Genomic DNA, 18,426 nt, shown 5'->3' with positions numbered 1-18,426 from the left:
TACCGGACTTGGACGTGACCGAATTGAGCTGACCGGCTTGTCTGGAAAACATAAATTTCGCAAGAGCACTTCAAGAGCCAGGCCAATATTTTCAACAAGATCTTGTGCTTAACTTGCTCGCGAAGTGCCACGATTGTAGTGATATCGATAGAGTAGAGATAGAAGGGTGATAGCACGGACCACTGTCAGCGGCAGGGGTGTCGCGAGCCTTTCATTCCCAGTGCAGGCCACTGAAATTTCCGGTGATGTCACGAGACCCTTGCGCACCACGAGTGAGTACACTGTGGGGCCGCGGCGATGGTCTATAGCACGTGCTGATTGCTAGCCGTGAAACAAAACGGCATGCGTGTTCCGAGCGAGAGTGAGCGTGGTCCTCTGACAGAATGGGAAATAACATCGAGAGACACCTAAGCATGCCCAATGTGCCTTCAAATAGGCTCCATCGTGTCTGGCGGTAACGTCTCGTCGTGCGCGTTAGATCTTCTGAAGGACCGCTTAGCAGATCTGCTGGATCGTTGCGATTCGTCTTTCCGTCTCTTGTGGCCAGGCATATCAGATGCAACATGTGCAGTGGCCCATTTCTTCACTCTCATGAAGGCCGTAACTACAGGTGCAGGAAGAGCGCCCAGTTGACGACTAGAGATGCCACCTCCACTCATGAGAATCTCAATCGACGTTTGAACGCGGGCAATAGAAGGGTTCAGCGATTGACCGTAAACGTCGTCGCGAAAGGCGTTGAGGGCTATGTTTCGTAGCAGAAGAATGTCTCCAGCTTTCACACGCTGTAGAATATGACCGAGCGTATGTTGAAAGTTGCCACCTTTCGAAGGCTTCTGCCAAATGGTGACTTTGAACCCGCTTCTGGTATCGTCGGCAACAATGAGTTCGCGGAGTTGCATTCTGTAACCACCTTTCTTGACAAATACCTCTCTGTCCTCTGGTGGCGCAGCGAGGACACACAGGATATTAGGAGTAGGTGTCTGTGGATATATACGCCGCAGATGTGCCGCACTGGGCAAAGCACCCAATGCAGTGAGCCTCAGCGTGATGGGAACTTGCAAAATTCGTCCTTCCGTGTTCGACTGTTGCAAGCTGTCCATGTCGGTGCTCGTGCTACTGTCAAATGAAGTACCTACGAACGACTGGGAGGTTGTTGTGCCATCTGCGAGACCTCCTGGAGCAATCTGCGAAGACAGAAGCGTATCATGGAAAATCAGCGATTGGTGTACAAAGTCGCTGTCATCGATAGGCGCCTCGTCGACAGTCACGATCGTGTCCAGGTTTGTCGTATCTTCTGGAATCGCATCAAATGAGGCTCCGACGCCCGGCACCAAGAAAGAAAGCGTTGTATCGTCCCCATGAAGGGCACCATTCGGTAGGTACGGATGCGACCAATCCGACTGCAGTCGCAGCTCCTTGGGCACCACGTACCGCCACTTGAGGGGTGCATCTTGGACTAGTCTTGGACATAGAGCATCGTGATGGATGAGTTTTATTGCTGCTTCAGGGTCAAGCAGCGCTTGAGGGCTGAAGTCAAGGTTTGCGCGCAAAGGCGCGCCATTGAGTGTTTTCAGCCTCATCGGCCCATCGCATGCGGCGACGCGTTGTACTGGTGGCGGTGTAGATATGGCGTCTCCCTGGCGGGACTCGATAAGCCCTGAACAAGCACTTCACGTCTCCAAGCGTAATAGATAGGCCAGCCCAATAAGCTCAGGGTTAAATGGCGAGTGTGAAGGATGCGTTACGTGGAGCCGCTCGGAGAAAACGTCGGAGCCGAGCACAGTCGTGCCTTCCTCAGCCCGCAGCCTGCGACTTAAAGCTGGCAGGTGCCAGCGTATTGAGATGTTTGACTGGAAAGCCCAAAGTATCTGATTTAAAGATATACTACAACCATCCATCTTTCCCGAAGCTCTTGAGAAGCCTCCGAAATCGAACCTCATAAAAGTGTCGTAGTACGACGCGTACCCAGTACTCGCGTAATCCAGCGCGCTAATTCCGCGGTTAGCGGCTCGGACTTAATCTTATCTGATCGATCGCTATAAATTTGGAGGTCTTTATGGGCAAAGACTCTACCCACAAGCCCATAAATCCGTATAAGATGACTGCGGCGCTCAAGAACATCTATTACAGGCTGACGCCCACATCCTCGTCTTTTTCGCTGCCGACACAGAAGAATCCAGGCGAATTTACGAAAGCGCGGACCACCGACGCGCTGTTCCCCACCACAGACCCCGCTGTCGACGGTGACGAATGCCTACATGACTGCGCGAGTTGCACCATCAAGTACCCCAGGAAGTTCACAATCGACGAGGATGAGGAGCTCTATGGCCATGTAAAAGGATGGAGTACGCACTTGATTGTTGCGACCGGCAAGACGGACTGGGTGCGCGATGTCGCAGATGAGAAGGGCAGCATCATGGAGGCGGTGGACAAGGGCGACGTGAAGCCCAGCAATGGTGTCAGTAACAGCTCTCCATTTAACCAATTCCATAGCTAACATTTGCAGAAACTCATGCTCTCCGCGTCCGACATCCCCGTTCCTGAACACTCCGACCACAGCACCACGGTGCTCCTCTTACCCAAGTTCCAGTTCATCGACAACGTCACGCCAGCAAACACACCAGACCTTATAAAAGACTTTGTAAATAAAGGCCCCACCAACACATCGCCTCTCCATCACGCGTCACAACCTGCGCTGCCGCCTTCACCGTCGCCGCTTTCCACGGAGGCCTCCACCCCCGAGTCGGACCCTACCACCACATCCACTATTCCGCCCGCAATAACGTCGCCTGGTCTCAAGGCTCGACCGTGCCCGCACAAATACCTGATATTGCTATGCAGCCAGAAAACGCGCGACGCACGCTGTGGCCAGTCCGCACCGTTGCTCCGAAAAGAATTCGAGCGACATCTTGCACCGCTAGGTCTCTACCGCGACCTGCACGATGAACGGCCGGGTGGCGTCGGAATATACTTCATAAGTCATGTTGGTGGACACAAGTTCTCCGCAAATGTCATGATATACCGCTCATCCTCGGCCATTGAACGACCGAACCAGCTCAACGGCCACGCCAACGGCGTCGAAGAGTCGCTCGAGAAACTGAAGGTGGAAGACGACAAGGGGCAGGAAGTCGTGTTGGACGTGAACAAGGCCCAAGAGGCAGAGGGCAACGCTGAGGCGGCACAGTGTATCTGGCTTGCCAGGGTGCGGCCGGAGGACTGCGAAAATATTATCAGGTATACGGTGCTGCAGGGTAAGCTTGTCAAGCCACAGAGTCAGTTAAGAGGAGGCTTCGATCGGAATAAGCAGCTTGTTAGTTGGTGATACCCCTTTGGTGATCCGAGAAACTTGAAGCAACTTTATAGGAGGGAAGATCTCGTTCAACGCCAGCTGTCCGAGGATGTTTGATCACAATGGTCGAGTAGCTGCCTATGGCGCACGTATATAATTGCCAGGGGCAGAGGGCGGCGTCCAGATAATATAGACTAGTAAATATGGTGGTAAGAGAGGGAACTCAATAAGACGCCCGCCGTGCATAGGGAAAGCGCTTAATCGGTCTTCTTGTCTTAGATTGCTAATTCGTATGCGACCCTTTCAAAACGTTTCGGTAAGAGGGCACCTTCCATGCTCCTGCCTGAGTGCAGGAAAGAGCTCTCTCGATGGGGCAACTGCGCGCTAGGCCGATGTGCGTAGCTGTGCCTCCATCTCCTCGACCTCTCCAGCACACAAACGGTGTGACATGTTTCCACATTGTGTTCAACATATACAAAGGACATAATCGCGGAGAAGGACGATAGCACCCTACAGTATGCGGGGATTGGGCAAGGCTCGCTCGCATCCGTAATCACCCCGGCAGCAGAGCGCTATCAGCACGACTTTCACACCTTTCACTGGATGCCAACACATGCATATGCATTGGATCGCGCGAGAGATGATAGGCCAGGCACCATTCTCTGGAAGTATTAGTCGGCTAAAAAGTGGCTGAGCTGCATGCGTTGCTTTCACAGTCAGGCTGAGAAAGGCTGGCCCCTCATCTCACAACCTTGGAAGTCACATCGTCAGCGCAAGATTTTCCTCGCTCACTCGACCCACAGATACAAGCAATACTGATTCCTCCGAAAAGAACATTCATTCAGCTGGTTCATCGACATCGTCAATGGCATCGATCGGACGAGTGGTCATCTCGGCGCTCTCGGGAACACAAGAGATCACTGCTGGTCTCGCGAATTTCAACTTCGACTTTTCTCTTGTGAAGGTGGCGGCACCTAATGAATACCAGAGTATCGGACAACATTTATCGAAGAAGAGAAAGCTAAGCGCCGAAGATGGGTCCATTCACCGTACGGCACGCAAACTCGGTGCGCTGTTCGAAGCGAGTCTACCTGACATTCCCAGCCTAATCCGCGCATACGGCCTGCGCGCGTCTGAGGTAACCGAAAACCCTGAACACAAATTATCGGAAGAACGTAGACGCGGACCTTTGGACGAACATGTCGGCCTTGATGGCAGAGCACATTGGGCGGCGGCGACTTCTGGGCCTAGCGCACTCGCTGTGCTGCTGCTTGCTTGCATGATCGCGAGATCGTTTACGAAAAGTACTGAAGCAGTGGCCCTCTGGAGCGAAATCGTAGCTACGCGCAAAATACTCCTCCAAGAGCAGTTGAGTGGACCCAGTATTCACATTAATTCTTTGACTGCATCGCAAGTGGAGATCACACGCGAAGCATTGGCTGAGTGGGATGCAAGCGCTAGATCAGTGAGGCATACTACGTATCCCAATTATAAGCATCCTTACTAACGTATACCGCTCAGTGGCTCAGTATGGCTGATAAATCCATGTCTCGGCAGCAATTCAAGCTCATGGTCATCATCGATAATCTTGATTTGACTGTACGTTCGTCTCTCACCGCTTACGAGAATGTCATGGAGGTTTGGGTAGATGCTATGACGACTGTTGACAAGCTCATTTCGGGTGTACCTCTTCGCATGCAAAAGCCTGGTGTTCTCATCGGTTTGTCCTCATGGCATCTTTATCCTGATATATCCGTCCTGGACTATGAGCAAAAACTCTTAAAACTCGATGATCATCTCATCCGGGCTGGCGGTTTACTGACTATCGGAATGCGATCAATCAGTCCCAAGATAACCGAAGGCATCAACTGGACAATGCCCTTGAAAGACCTTCGTTATTACGGAAAGGCACCTCTCACCAAGGGTGTGGTCAACACATCTTCAAGCTACGTTACTTTCGATGTGTTTATCAGAGTAGCGATTGGGAGCATGATCAGTCAGTGGAGCAAAAATTCAAGTGGTCTCGAGTCGATATTCGCCTTTCTCGCCGCTTTTGGAAAGGCCGTCACTGCGCCTAAAGTTGCTACTGCCAAACAGACGATGGATCAAGAAGTCATGGATGGGCTTGCATTTAACATCAAGAGCTTAGAAGACAAAGAGCTGGACGGTTCGGACAACAAGGAGCTGAATGGCAACATGGACACGGACCTTAGCGACAAAGTCTTTTGGTCAAAAACAATAACCGATGTAGCAGACTCATATCCTCGAGGTAATGACTACTACAAAAAGGAAGTTGAGCAAAGCGTTGAGTTAGGGATACGGAGATTCTCAAATTTCTTTGCTCCGAAGCGAGAGCACTCACATCCAGGCTTTGGACTGTGTACCATTCAGACACTGCTCGATATGATGAGTCCTGAAGGTACAATTCCAGCCTTGCGAGCGTTGACGGCAAGCAATTATCCCACCTTGGATCTGAAGCGCGCTGTTCTGCTTCACAAAGGCGATGACTGGTCTGAGATCATCGATCTATCTTCCTTCAAGAACCCCCGCAAACCTGAGCTTTCTTACCGTAGATGGGTCATACTACACGACAGCGAGACAGATAAATCGACTGAGAATAAGCTCCCCTGGCAACTCAGAATGACACATTACCGGAATAAAGACTCAAACTCGCCATATGATCATGGAACGGCCGACATCTCACGTGCGGTCCATATCTTGAAGGATTTGAAAGAGTCATGCGGATTCGTAACGTCTTCACAAACTGTCAGTGTACAGCCGACACGTTGGAATGCGTACGACTTGTTCTCTTGGGCCAAGGAAACAGAGGAGGAGTTAGAGAATATAGGTCGCGGCTTACTCGTCGAGAAACACACCCCATTCTGGCTCAGATCGGATTACAATCGAGTCTGGAATTCCCCATCGCAATCTCTGTTCCTGTTTCTACCTGTCATTGCGGCGGGAACCTTTTCAGCAGCCATAGATGTTCCTCTTGATTTCCTTACTGGTATCCTAGATCAGGGACTTCTTCCTGGTTCTGCCCTTCGGCGTTACATGATGCATCTCCCCTGGCACGAAAGCAATAAGCAGACTTTCACTTACTTTCGATCACTGACCGTCCTGAATAGCGTGTCGACTCTTTACGAAACTCTCCAGGGCGCTCTTGTGAATCTCTCGGTGCTCTCGATGCCGCTCCGGGACATGAAATGGCGGACTGAACGCTTCGAATCATTGGACCCGCCACAAGCGCTTTCCTGTATTTCCACATTTGCTACCGGGTACCATAATCTTGATCCATCTATATTCTCCGGAATTATTGGTCTTTCCTATAACAATGCGTTATACATGAGAGAATTTCTTCTCAATGACCCTTGGCAAAACTTTCGCCCCGGAAAATCGGAGCAAACCCTTTGTTGTTTGGTCGGGACGATAGATCACCCTGGACTGTCACTACTTGTGCCCGTCGCAGAGACTATGCGGAGCGAGCCTGATCTGGAATCTTGGAAATTGATCAACCATCATGACTTCGATGGCAGAGTCGAGGACAATTTCTCAGGTACAGCCCTGCAACTGTGCCTGACCGGATACGTACAGCCGATTGATACGGGTGAGCACGGAACACGCGATAAAGACACCTTCTTTGTAGAGACCGTGATATCCGTTCACGAACGAGGGAGTTGGATTGCGGACATCAATGTTCTTTCACTGTCCCCACAGGATGGAGACCAAGACGCGGATGATGACGAGAATGATGAGCGAACTTTGAATATCAGCCTTCCAGAATCATGCACGCATTCTGCAATAGAACGCAGTCTGAGGGAACTTTCGTGCCGCCTTCGATCTGTAGACAATTGGACCGAATTCTTGGACCTACCTTCAGACCTGTGCATCGTCCGTGCAGCCAACAACTGGACGGCAAGAATGGCAATCTGTTGCATGGCGCTCGGCCGACGGAAGCTGGTACTACTCGGACTCTCACATATTTGTTGGTCATGCGTTTGGCATGTTTGGTCCGTGGATTCAGAAGGTTATCCGCCTCATGAGGTTATGATTGTACTGTAGAGCAAGGGAAAGCAACGACTACATGTACGGGAATGTGTGCTGGTTACCTAGGCACCACGTCATCAGCCTTTTCTAGAATGTCTTCTATTCTACCCAGTCGAAGGGCAGTTACTTTGAAAGGCTTAGTCCTAAAATAGTAGCCCCCTAGCGGGATTTAACCATATTGAGTAGTACCGCGGCCCCGGCCTTCAGTAACGTGGGAAACTCCCGATCCATGACACGCGGGTTTTAGTCGATTATTTAGGGTTATATCACGGAAACCTAATTTTATATCTAGTAAACGCCAATGAATCGTTTGAAGATTTCTCAGTGCGTAATACCAAAGTTTGACCTCTCAAGCTCAGACTGGTACGGTTAGTGCGTCTTGGCGGATTATATGCCCTGATCTGGCCTTGTTCTAACCCAAAGCAGCGTGACTGCGGTTCAACGTCACGGCTTAGTGTTCGCAATGGCGTGCGAACGACGCACCTCATGTCTTTACCAACCTGATCATCCTCGATTCTGCCAGAGAGACCGTCGCATACATGAGAATTCGATCTAGGAACGTTTGCAACCCTTGTAGAGACCGTAAACTAGGCGTGAGTAAAATATCCTTCACGCTTGCACTCCAAGGCCCGTTACAGATGAGTAATAATCTGAATCTGACTTTCGCTGTCTACAGTGCGATGGAAAAAGGCCCACATGTTCGCAATGCCATCAAGGCCGGCACTTATGCATCGGGTACGACACTGGTTTGACCTTTACTGGTCTTTGGGTGCCTAGCACTGAAGGTGTGACCAACAAAGCATCGCGCAGTGTGGCAAGACCTAAGAAAGTCTACGCGAAGCGCACCTCAGGACCTGTGGCTCAATCTAGCCTCTCATGGTCCCGGCCGTCGGACCTTTACGCCGTGCCACGCTCTCTCAAATGGCCCATTTCGGATATAATTTCTCTTTGCGTTCAAAACTTTGTCCCTCCCGCGGAGGTGCGATCATCAGCGTCTTCCCCTTCCCGTATCTGTGGACAATGGATCGAAGCCTTACCTTCACTTGTCGCCGAAAAAGAGGATGAAGATCTGCTATACCCCGCTATCAAATCGCTTGCCATGGCGATCCTTGCCAGGGGCTCTCAGGGCAGGGCACCTATCGCAGGTGCTATCGAGGCTCATGGCGTTGCTATACGTGCTGTTCGTTCGTGCATCAGCCGTTACGATTCTACCGCATTTTCATCTCTTGCAGCTTCCATCATGTGTTTGTATCTTGCCCAGGTAAGGATCTCTCTGATATCCTCTGAATTGTGGACTGCCCACAGTGTATCGCTTTGTGCACAACGCCCACCGCTTACGTTGATTAGAAATTGCTTCCGCAGAAACTGCTTCCATCGGCCAACTCCCACTCAGTCATCCATAACAAAGGTCTCGGAGATCTAGTCCAAAGTCAGAGTCCTACTTTCTTTGCTATGGGGACATGCCATCGACTTCTCGTTGGCTTCACGCCTATGCTGGTACGATGTACTCACTACAATATACTTCGAGTGCTCAATTAACTTAGCGGATAGGTCCTCGATGCGATCTATACGCATACATCTACTTTCATGTCGCGGACGGAGTGGAGAGAGGGGCCCCTTTCCCAACTTGAACCCACGTATCTGCAAGATCTCTTATATCGCGCAAGTCCGATATCGACAATCCTTGAGCAACTTGATACCACTCAAGTCAATGCTAAGAACGCTGCACTCGTCATCGTGGAGAGGGCGCTCGCACAGCTTGCGACGGTCATCGAATCCCTGGACGACTGGTATGTCAAAGTGCGCTCCGAGAACTTTGATTTCTCAGCCTTCCAGAGCTCTGATGAAGTTTGTGATCCGCGAATGCGGTTTCCTAACCTCACTACCGCCAACTGCATGTCACATTTCTGGGCCTTCAAAATCCTTTGTATTTCCGAAATAGCCTATCTCAAATGGCAATATCCTGGACTAGCTGCCAAGGTTGTCGACTTTGGAAGCGACACCCTGGACAGCGAGTCATATCCCAACGAGGTCAAATGCATGTCGAACTGGATCATGGGGAGCACGGAGTACTTGACTCAGGATTACATGAAGCTGTTTGGTGTCCTCTCTACCTACTTCCCGGTACATACGGTGTTCGCAACGCTTCTACGCTATGAGCGCATTACAAAGAACCCTTCATTGTTGAACGCGTTTGCCGGTCAGCACAGATCACTCATCAAGACGCTTATGGAGCTTGGCTGTATCTCTCCGTTGGTATCCCATCTCTCGGATTATGATGGCCCACAAGTCTCGCTAGTCTAAGCCGTCGAACCTTATGTCGCCCATGGACATCGAACTCTCACTTCGACATGTGGTTCAATCTCAATCTGCTGAAACTTGGTAGTCTCCATGGGGCTTCTCTGGCGGATCTTGTGGCCATAGTAGTATAACACCACTGCCACAGAGGTGCAGATTGTTTCTACAACAACCGAGAGTGCTCCCGCCCAATTCCTGGCTAAGGTTTTGTACATTGATGGTCCAGTCAGCGGCGGCCACGCGCCGATTATGCTCGTGAGCACCATATTTCCTGCCAGTACAGAGGATGCATAGATGAAATAGGGCTGTACCAAATGGCTGCTTGAGCGGATGAAGGGACAAGCGTTGCCCCCAACGTAAGGAATGCAGCAAAAATGGGAATGATCCAGTGGACGCCTGGTCGACATCTCCAAGCAAGCAAGAGTTGAACAAAGTCTAGCAGGATGGCGCCTATGCATACGAAGATGGCCATAACACTAGGCTTCACATTGTCTGTGGCCGGTCTGTTTCACGAGCTTCACGAGCAGCGTTGTTTCTGTTTGGTGCAGGCAACATGGTGGTTGGGACTTCGTCGACGTGATGAATAAATGTCGTCTGTTGATGTCATTGTAGACTCTAAATTGAAATAAGGCCAACAAAAGTTTTGGAAGATAGACAGAAAGCTTACAGAAAAAGAAGAGAATCGGGAACCATGAGAGAATTGGAGGTGTGAAAGATACCTTAAGTAGTAGTGGGATAAGGTTTGGAGATGAACAGGTGTGAAGCCCACACAAGTAGAGACTTCTATGTGATTAGTAGATACTAGAGATAATACTGGATGTGTGATCTGCCCCGAACCGTCTACGATCGTGGTGTCTTGGCGGTGTATACTGCCTCATTTGGTCTAGTGCCAAGTTCGGGCATGATCTTACAAACTTCGCTCTGCGAATGCAATACTCTTTTGTCAAGCTGAGTAATTCTCAAATGGTTGATCTGAGTAATTCAACCATGGGCAGGGATTTTAGTCGCTCTATCTCCGAACAGTGGCTATATAAGCCAACCTACATCCTGCGTTCCTTACCATCATATTATCAACGAAACTCGTCGAGTGCACCCATATACATTAGCACTACTTGTACTCTGTTTTATTAAATCGTCAACGAAATGGCTCCTAGTCTGAGCATGACGCACATTGGCACAGCCACAGCCATCCTCCATCTCAACGGCGTCAACTTCATCACGGATCCATTTTTCTCACCTGCTGGTTCCTCTATGGCTATTACATCAAAGCTATCATTGACCGTCTCTGATGATCCTGGACTGCGACTTGACCAACTTCCTATCATCGACGCGGTACTACTCAGTCACGAGGACCATTGGGACAATCTCGACGATCTTGGTCGACGCCTCTTGGATGGTCGTCGTGTCTTCACCACTGTAGACGGTGCAAATAATCTTGCCCCTCGGCCATCTGTCCATGGTATGAAGCCGTGGGAAGAAATCCAAAGCACGATCGCTGGCCAGAAGTTCCGAATCATAGCAACTCCAACTCAGCACGCCCGCGGTCAGGAATGCACTGGTTTCATTGTCACTTCAGAGACGATGGGGCAGCACAAAGATGGCCTACCCAATGCAATCTACTTCTCGGGAGATACCGTCTACTTGAAAGAATTGAAGCAGATTGGAGATCGATTCCACATCTGCGCGGCTATCCTGAACTTGGGCAATGCTCACGTGCCCGAGAATTACGAAGAGCCGGAGTCTGGTGGTGCCTACCAGGTTACGATGGATGGGAAGCAAGCCGCGCTCCTGAGTCGAGATATCAAGGCTGATGTTATTGTACCTATGCACTATGAGTCGTGGGGGCATTTTACGCAGTTTGGAGATGAGCTCCGTCAAGCTTTTGAGGCCGAGGGCGTTAGTGATAAGGTCTGCTGGCTTAAGCTAGGAAAGGAGGTTCAAGTACTTTGAGTAACATTATAGTCATTGTAGACAACCTGAGGGAAATCTTGAAGTTTACTCCTCTCTTGATCCTATGTTGCAAGATTCGTTCGTAAATCTTTCCATGATATGATTCAGGGAAAGGGAAGCACGTATGCCAGCCTCGTGTGCCAGCCTCGTGCAGATCCCAGAAGCGCGGATCCCGAACTGGCGGCACGCTAATGCAGGTTAGCCAAAGCGGGAATGACCCTCGTCAACTCCTCCCGCAATCCTCCTCTCGTACAACAGAATCTCTGACATCGCGATGCTTTGCATAATATCTTATCCCATGATAAACTTTCCGACATGGCTCGCTCCGATCCAGCCCTTGCCTCTGTGGGATTGCTGAGGACGGTTATCCTGGGAGAACCAACCAGATTATGCTGCAAGTACCACTGCTTGCGCAAGCCTCAGGCGTTCAGCCCCCATTCGTTGCACGTTCCAGCCGCCAGCCATGGGGCTGTAAAATGACGTCGAAAGGCTAACACGGTGTTATAATTATGATGGACGCTAACATTCTTCACTTTGTCCACTTGTTCTTGCACCCTCATTATGTCCATGCAAAGCCGCCATGGCTCAACCTCTATTCTGCGATAATATCGGAAACAACACGAATGACGCAACATGTTGCGTTGTTGATAAGCAAAATTCGACTATCTGTCAAGAGAACTTCAACCGCGCTATCCTCCCATTCAGCGGAGGCTGTCCTACCGGCGACTGTCTCAAGGACTGCTCAAATACTACCCTTATCTACCAGTCTCTCCTCCAGGATGACCCGTCCGGGCCAGGTAACGGTCAAGGACCGATACGACGCTACCAGACCTGCGCAAACGTCCCAAACGTCGCGAGCTACCTTTCACAAGGCGTGCTGAGCGAGAACATCACCACGTACATTGGCAAAAATGTCTCGGCGAACGCAACGCCTGATCAGTTGCAGGGAGTCACAAAAGCGGTTACTGAGTGTCTCACCGCTACGTGCAGCAATGCGCGAAATCCCACAGACTGTCAGGGGAAATGCGCACCAGTGAAGTTGCTCGTCAACGGCACCATACCGAATGTGCAGGGCCTCAGCGAATGCCTGGACTCGCTTTGCTTAAAAAGATGGGAGAATCTACCGTTTGCTGATCCAGACATAGTTGGAATTGGGGTAAGAACTCTACAACCCTAAAGGTCTATATTCCACGCTGGGCCTTTGACACTGATCTCTTCAGGTCTTTTCGTCCTACATCGCGCAGTGCATGCTTGTAGTGTTACTATGGTTTGGCATGTGGGCCTTCCATCACTTCAAGCCGCGAATACAGAAGAGGAAGGAGAAAAGGAACAAGAGGAAAGCCCAACAACTTGAAGGCAGGCCAGATGACCCAAGCAAACAAGACGAACGTGACAATCGAGACCTAAAATACTCAGACTCAAAACTTCCTCGGAACGAGAAAGAGCCACCGAGCCATCAAGAGCTCTTCGAGAAGTGCATCGTCGACTTCCATAAAACGCAATGCTACTTCAGCGCCACCATACAGGTCGCCGCGCTGACCTACGGCATCTTCGGCGACACAAACTTCCTCATCACCTTCATGCTGTTGCCCCTTGCTACGAACGGCGTTCTCCCAGTCGTCTTCACGTACTACCTCATGGTCTACCGAACCGGCAAAGCTACCCTAGACACAACGCTCCTCACGACAATATGCTGGCTTCTCTCCTCCGTCGTGTACTGGGTCCTCTACAGCAGTATCATACATATCAACAACAACATCACGAGCGATGAGAAGAGGTATCGCGCGTACCAGCAGTTCATATACAAATTGTCAGCTTTGGATGAGTGCGGTGGATATTCCGCGCTGGCGGTTTGTCCGGTCAACGATCGCACGGGGTTGTTCGAGGATGAGCTAGTCAAGGCTTCGAACAGGCTGAGAGCCTTGACGCCTATCATCTGGAGTTTTGCGACACTCTGCTTGCTTTATACGCTTGCCGTCAAGACAGCAGCATGGCTTACACATCGCGATGAAGCAAAGGATGCAGAAAATGGGGACGCTCCATCTGATCGGGCAAAGGAAGATGATGGGGCGGTTATGGGACGTGCCGGCAGAATTGTCGACCACATCCTACATGGGAAGAGTAAGACACTTATAATACCTTACTACGTCTCTACGCTGTGTTTCCTTGCCGGTATCGGCATGCAGCTATCGCTACTTTCTATCGGTACGTCATTGAGAATGATGGATAGGAAAGACTGGGGTTTTGGACAAATCATTGCGGTGACAATATGGGTGCCGCCACTTGTCGATTGGATTTACAACGCGTTGAAAAGGACGGTAACAGGGAAGAGGAAAAGAAGAAAGCATGAAGCGACCAGAACACCAGCTCGATAGGGATTATATTGGATATCTAAAAGCGCTATTAGGGGGGACTTTATCGTTTCGATAGATGCATATTTATTCGGGGCTGCTACAGTATGTGGGCCTCAGCGCATTTGGTGCACAGGTCTGCAGTGGTGCAGGCACCGTTGCCCGAGAGTCTAGTGACTGCTCATGTGCAGTAACCGAAAATGAGGATATGCAATTATATGAGGTTCGATGGCCACCCCCCCCATATGAGGCCGCGAAGCTTTCGAGGCAGCCGAGGAAGATGGCCATGCTGCTGGATCTTCTCCGTAATCCTTGGTGAATGAAATTGTAAAAATAAGAATAATTAAGTTTCGCCCGCTAGCATCGATAATTAACCGTCTAGTGTGGCGATGTTGACTTCAGGTTGGAAAAACCAAATGGGGCAGAGGGTGGGGGCCAGAAACATTGAGGCGTTAGAACAACTTTGTCTCGTCTTGGCCTCACGGATAATGAGAAAGACTGAGAAATGGATGTTGTTGATCACGAAGTGCTCGTGGAAGCCCAAGCGGGGCTGCTGGTGATAGATGATTCGTAGATGTTAGGTCTAGCAATATGCGGCTCTGCGGCACAGCACGGGCTACGCGGCACTTTCCCTGAAAGTCTCAGTTCAATGCTGACCTCAGCCGGAAGACCTGCCGCTTCTGGGAAGCATATGCTTTGTATTCTAGCCTAATATAACAGTGGCAGATTGCGACCTGAAGAACATTTGGATTATGGGAACCGAAGAACGCTGATGCTGATACTGATCCCGGTCCTCTAGTTCATCTGCCATCCATACCTAGAGTACATACGTTATGTGTGAGTTCGTCACAGCCAATACAAGCTGTAGTACAACCAATCGGAAGGCCAGTATCAGGATCATATCCCTCCGCAATTATGCGCTTTCTGCGCTCCTTCTCAACCATCTCATCTAATTCAGCTCCCCTCATCATTGTGCCATCGTTCGGATCAATGAACCAAACATTTTCACCACCGCACGGCCAATAGTAGTCTTCGAGCGCACCCCACCAGGGGGTCAAACCATATTTGCAGACGACATAGATCTCCTTCGCATTGCTGAATATCTTAGCACGCTCCATACCAAAATCGAAAACCGGATCATAGTGGTTCTCAGCTTCGAACCTCAGCCTCTGTACCATCGACGCCACCTTCTCGTAGACATCGAAATGCGAATATCGACCAACGTCGATAATGTCCATATCGAAATTTACCCAAACATACTGCTGAGGCTCCAACACGTGAGGAGGGTCATCAATTCCGGTGAATCCTCGCTCGTAGTGTCTCTGCAGCTCGCGTCTGGACTCTTGACAGGTCTGTAGCGGAGCTGGCACAGGCGTAGACGTCACCGGAAGAGGTGCCCCTCGCCATAGATAGGTTTGGGAGACAGAAACGTCTACGATGCGAGGCTCGATGGTGAGCTCCCATATTCGTGCGCGGATCTCGAACGGCAGCCGTGGGAAAAAGTGGAAGGTATCCATGAGGGGGGGAATCTTGCGGAGGTGTATTGCGCAGAGTCTTTGCGCGTGATCAAGTTCTCGCTGTGTCTTGTTGTATATCGAAGGCCTGATGTCCGCATCCGCACGTATTTCTTGCATCCGTACTTGGGTGAAGCAGCGGCGACAATCTTGGGTCGGAAGTCATCTAGATCCAAAGTGGGGGCTGACAACATCGAGCAAATCTCGCTTCCCACGCGAACAAGAGCTGGTTATTTCCTGACTTGGCAACAGCGGCGAAGTGTCAGAAATTGCCCGCAGCATGGTGCGAGGGACAGATTTTTTCATCGATTGTGAGAGTAATGAGTTGGTGCTTAACCACATGCAGCTCGGCGGCACGGCACGTTGGCACTAACCTACGTTTCTCCAAGGCCTGAGCTTTCGAAAATTGCCTGCCTTTTTGGTGTCAGCTCCACTCCCACACGGACTGCCTTTGCACTATCCGAATATTCATTGTATTGGAAATTTAGGTGACTCTTGGATCGTACGATACCTATGATATCAGAGCCTGTCCCCATAACGCCCCGTCTCTTGGAATCATCATTCCAACTCGATGTGGACGCTCACGAACGGATCTGGCAAAGATATTGGTCAAACATGAGACGATGGATCTTCTTCGAAAAGCTCAAAATTCCTCTTCCCCCATTCAATGTCATCATTGCTCTTCCTCTTGCAGTTCCTTAGCAATCCTATCAAGCCCTTACGGACCTCTAAGCACTCGTTCAACATGATTAGAATCAATAAAAAAAACGTTCTCCTCTTCACAAGGCCAGTGTTGCTCTTCGAGGGCCCCAAAAGCTTCATATAGTCCCCATGCGCACAAGACGAAGATTTTCCTGTAAGTCGGTAAAATTGCGCAGCGAGTCGATTTCCCAGCGGTAGAAGGCCTCTGATTGCAGATCGCTTTCAAATCACCGTCGACGCATTGTGAGTTATGACTTCACCATGCCGGACAAGTGAAGATCTCTGAGTCTACGATGTCTACGTCTACGATGTCGATGTTGTTTACCCAAACATATCTAGTGTTAGCGTGGACATCAGCATGAGGATTCGCGGATTGAGGCGAAAGCTTACTGTGGCCCTTTGCCTGGAGTAGCTTTCTCAGAGAAGGCCTTGGAATAAAGTCCGTAATTCCGTGATTCTTGGCAGACTTGGAGGACTGCGGGAACGGGTGTCGGTGAAGTAAGGAATGTGGCCCATGGGTCACGACCTCCTAGATATTGGGTTTTGACAGCCACAGTGCGGGGCTCAACTGTCATTTCCCAGATTTGAGCGCGAAGCTCGTATGGTAGACGAGGGAATGGGTGGAACGTTGCCATTGGAAAGGCTTCAAGCTGGATGGTGCAAGCTAAGTCCGTTGCAGCGTACTGTAGCGATGAAAGGACGCCTGGCGAACGGTCGGACCAATAATCATGCGAGTGTATACGGCCACAGTTCCGCACAAGTAGTGCCACGATGAAGTTGATAATGACAGATGTGTCAGATTGTGTGAAGTTGGAAGGTAGTATTCAAGAGGGTATCTGTAAGTTATGGTTGCCGCTAAGATGGCGCTAGATTTTCCACGCCAATCAGGCAGCCGCCCGACGTCCGCTCTCCGCCGCCACTTTGGGACAGTGAAGAGAACACCTGAAAATGCAAGGACAAATGCGAGAACAAGATATGTGAATGGAAGCCAAGCAACATGAAGTGAAAAGGGACTAGCCAAGTCCTTGAAAGCCAATCGAATGCCGTGAGAAGATGCTGGAGATACCTTCGTCAACCGGCAGCCTCCTTGACCTTGCCGTGCTCGGGTGGCTCGTCGATGAACTGCGGCGGCGCAGCGTCGTCCATCATGAAGGCAGGCATGCCACTCGACTCGCCGATGCCCTCCATCTCCACCTCCTCACCCAACGCCTCCAACTCAGCGTCCAGCTCGGCCTCATCCACATCTTCAGGAACATCATAGCTCCTACTTATGCTCTCTTGTATATCATTCCCCATATCCATCAAGTCCGCCATTTCATCCTGCAGTTTTTCAATCTTATCGATGTTGATCTTGCCATACTGCTTCTTGAGCTCCTTGGTGGTGGTCTTCATGGCGTCAACGGTCGTCATGGTGTTCTTGAGGTTGTCCTGCATCATGCCTGCCTGCTCCATGTTCCAGGACTGCTGCTGCAGCTGATCGCGCTGGGCGTCGTACATTTTGCGCTGCTGAAGGACTTTGAGGGCTTTCTGCTTGAGGGCCGTCTTGCCGGGGCCGTCGCGCATTTTCGCGATTTTCTGCTGGTAGGCGGTGAGTTCGGCGTTGAGTTTGGCGAGCTTGACGTCGATGGATTCTAGGCGTGTGTCGACCTGGAGACTGTTAAATAGTGCTACAGGAGGAGGAGGAGCAAGGTGCTTGCCGTGGATATGGCCTGGTTGAGCGTCGGCTTGGGAGCCGTGCTCTTCGCTCCGAACAGGCGATTCATGTTGGTGAGGCTCTGATACTACTGCTGAGAGCTTTTCGGTGTAGTGCTGTACCTGAAAGTGCAGCCTAGACGTGCAGGGGTGATTTACTATAGTATGTCGTCGCGGGGCAATTCATGCGCGGTGAATCTACAAGCTCGGGCCGCCCTAGCAGCGTCATCGGGCCGTCACGTGCGGCAGCCCACCGCGCACCAGCTGAGATGGTAGTGTGATGCTGCATGGTGGTACGCTTGCATGGAGCGCGTGATTTCAAAGTGCGGCACTCGCGGCGATTATTCTGAGATCCCAAGATAGGCGTGAGGGTTGCGTCGTGCCTCCAACAGCGCCTTTTGCTCGCCGTCCCCGGCCTAGCGCTGGCCCCAGTCCCAGTTCCCACGGCCTTGTGTGTGTGTGCTGTCACCGCTGCTCTGATATACCCCCACAACCGCCTACTCTGCGCCTTGCCGCTGCATTTTGTACTTGTAACGACTACTTACGACGTTTCTGTTGCCTGTGTGCTCCCATTGTGCGATCG

At 50.7% G+C, this 18,426-nt stretch overlaps 7 protein-coding genes across 7 annotated transcripts; 4 read left to right on the top strand and 3 right to left on the bottom strand.

Annotated features, from left to right (window-relative positions):
- Positions 1-428: 428 nt before the first annotated feature.
- Positions 429-1,580, bottom strand: N0V89_000178 (uncharacterized protein; the record flags this gene model as incomplete). Its single annotated transcript, XM_056209003.1, has 1 exon — positions 429-1,580. The coding sequence occupies one exon, from the start codon at positions 1,578-1,580 to the stop codon at positions 429-431; it is 1,152 nt and encodes a 383-aa protein (XP_056075825.1).
- A 476-nt stretch (positions 1,581-2,056) lies between these two features.
- On the top strand, positions 2,057-3,322 carry N0V89_000177 (uncharacterized protein; the record flags this gene model as incomplete). The annotated part of the gene is made up of 2 exons (XM_056209002.1): positions 2,057-2,458; positions 2,507-3,322. 2 exons carry the CDS (start codon positions 2,057-2,059, stop codon positions 3,320-3,322), a joined length of 1,218 nt encoding a protein of 405 aa, XP_056075824.1.
- Positions 3,323-4,154: 832 nt separating this feature from the next.
- Positions 4,155-9,640, top strand: N0V89_000176 (uncharacterized protein; the record flags this gene model as incomplete). The annotated part of the gene is made up of 3 exons (XM_056209001.1): positions 4,155-4,754; positions 4,811-7,180; positions 8,888-9,640. 3 exons carry the CDS (start codon positions 4,155-4,157, stop codon positions 9,638-9,640), a joined length of 3,723 nt encoding a protein of 1,240 aa, XP_056075823.1.
- Positions 9,641-10,777: 1,137 nt separating this feature from the next.
- Positions 10,778-11,584, top strand: N0V89_000175 (uncharacterized protein; the record flags this gene model as incomplete). The annotated part of the gene is made up of 1 exon (XM_056209000.1): positions 10,778-11,584. The coding sequence occupies one exon, from the start codon at positions 10,778-10,780 to the stop codon at positions 11,582-11,584; it is 807 nt and encodes a 268-aa protein (XP_056075822.1).
- A 580-nt stretch (positions 11,585-12,164) lies between these two features.
- On the top strand, positions 12,165-14,254 carry N0V89_000174 (uncharacterized protein; the record flags this gene model as incomplete). Its single annotated transcript, XM_056208999.1, has 3 exons — positions 12,165-12,650; positions 12,895-13,789; positions 14,127-14,254. 3 exons carry the CDS (start codon positions 12,165-12,167, stop codon positions 14,252-14,254), a joined length of 1,509 nt encoding a protein of 502 aa, XP_056075821.1.
- A 322-nt stretch (positions 14,255-14,576) lies between these two features.
- Positions 14,577-15,452, bottom strand: N0V89_000173 (uncharacterized protein; the record flags this gene model as incomplete). The annotated part of the gene is made up of 2 exons (XM_056208998.1): positions 14,577-14,638; positions 14,810-15,452. The coding sequence occupies 2 exons, from the start codon at positions 15,450-15,452 to the stop codon at positions 14,577-14,579; spliced, it is 705 nt and encodes a 234-aa protein (XP_056075820.1).
- A 1,770-nt stretch (positions 15,453-17,222) lies between these two features.
- Positions 17,223-18,132, bottom strand: VPS60 (Vacuolar protein-sorting-associated protein 60; the record flags this gene model as incomplete). Its single annotated transcript, XM_056208997.1, has 2 exons — positions 17,223-17,960; positions 18,046-18,132. The coding sequence occupies 2 exons, from the start codon at positions 18,130-18,132 to the stop codon at positions 17,223-17,225; spliced, it is 825 nt and encodes a 274-aa protein (XP_056075819.1).
- Positions 18,133-18,426: the final 294 nt, after the last annotated feature.

Source organism: Didymosphaeria variabile, assembly GCF_027946475.1.
Source record: "Didymosphaeria variabile strain IMI 356815 chromosome Unknown scaffold_1, whole genome shotgun sequence".
NCBI lineage: Eukaryota > Fungi > Ascomycota > Dothideomycetes > Pleosporales > Didymosphaeriaceae > Didymosphaeria > Didymosphaeria variabile.
This window is presented reverse-complemented; position numbering and strand designations above follow the sequence as displayed.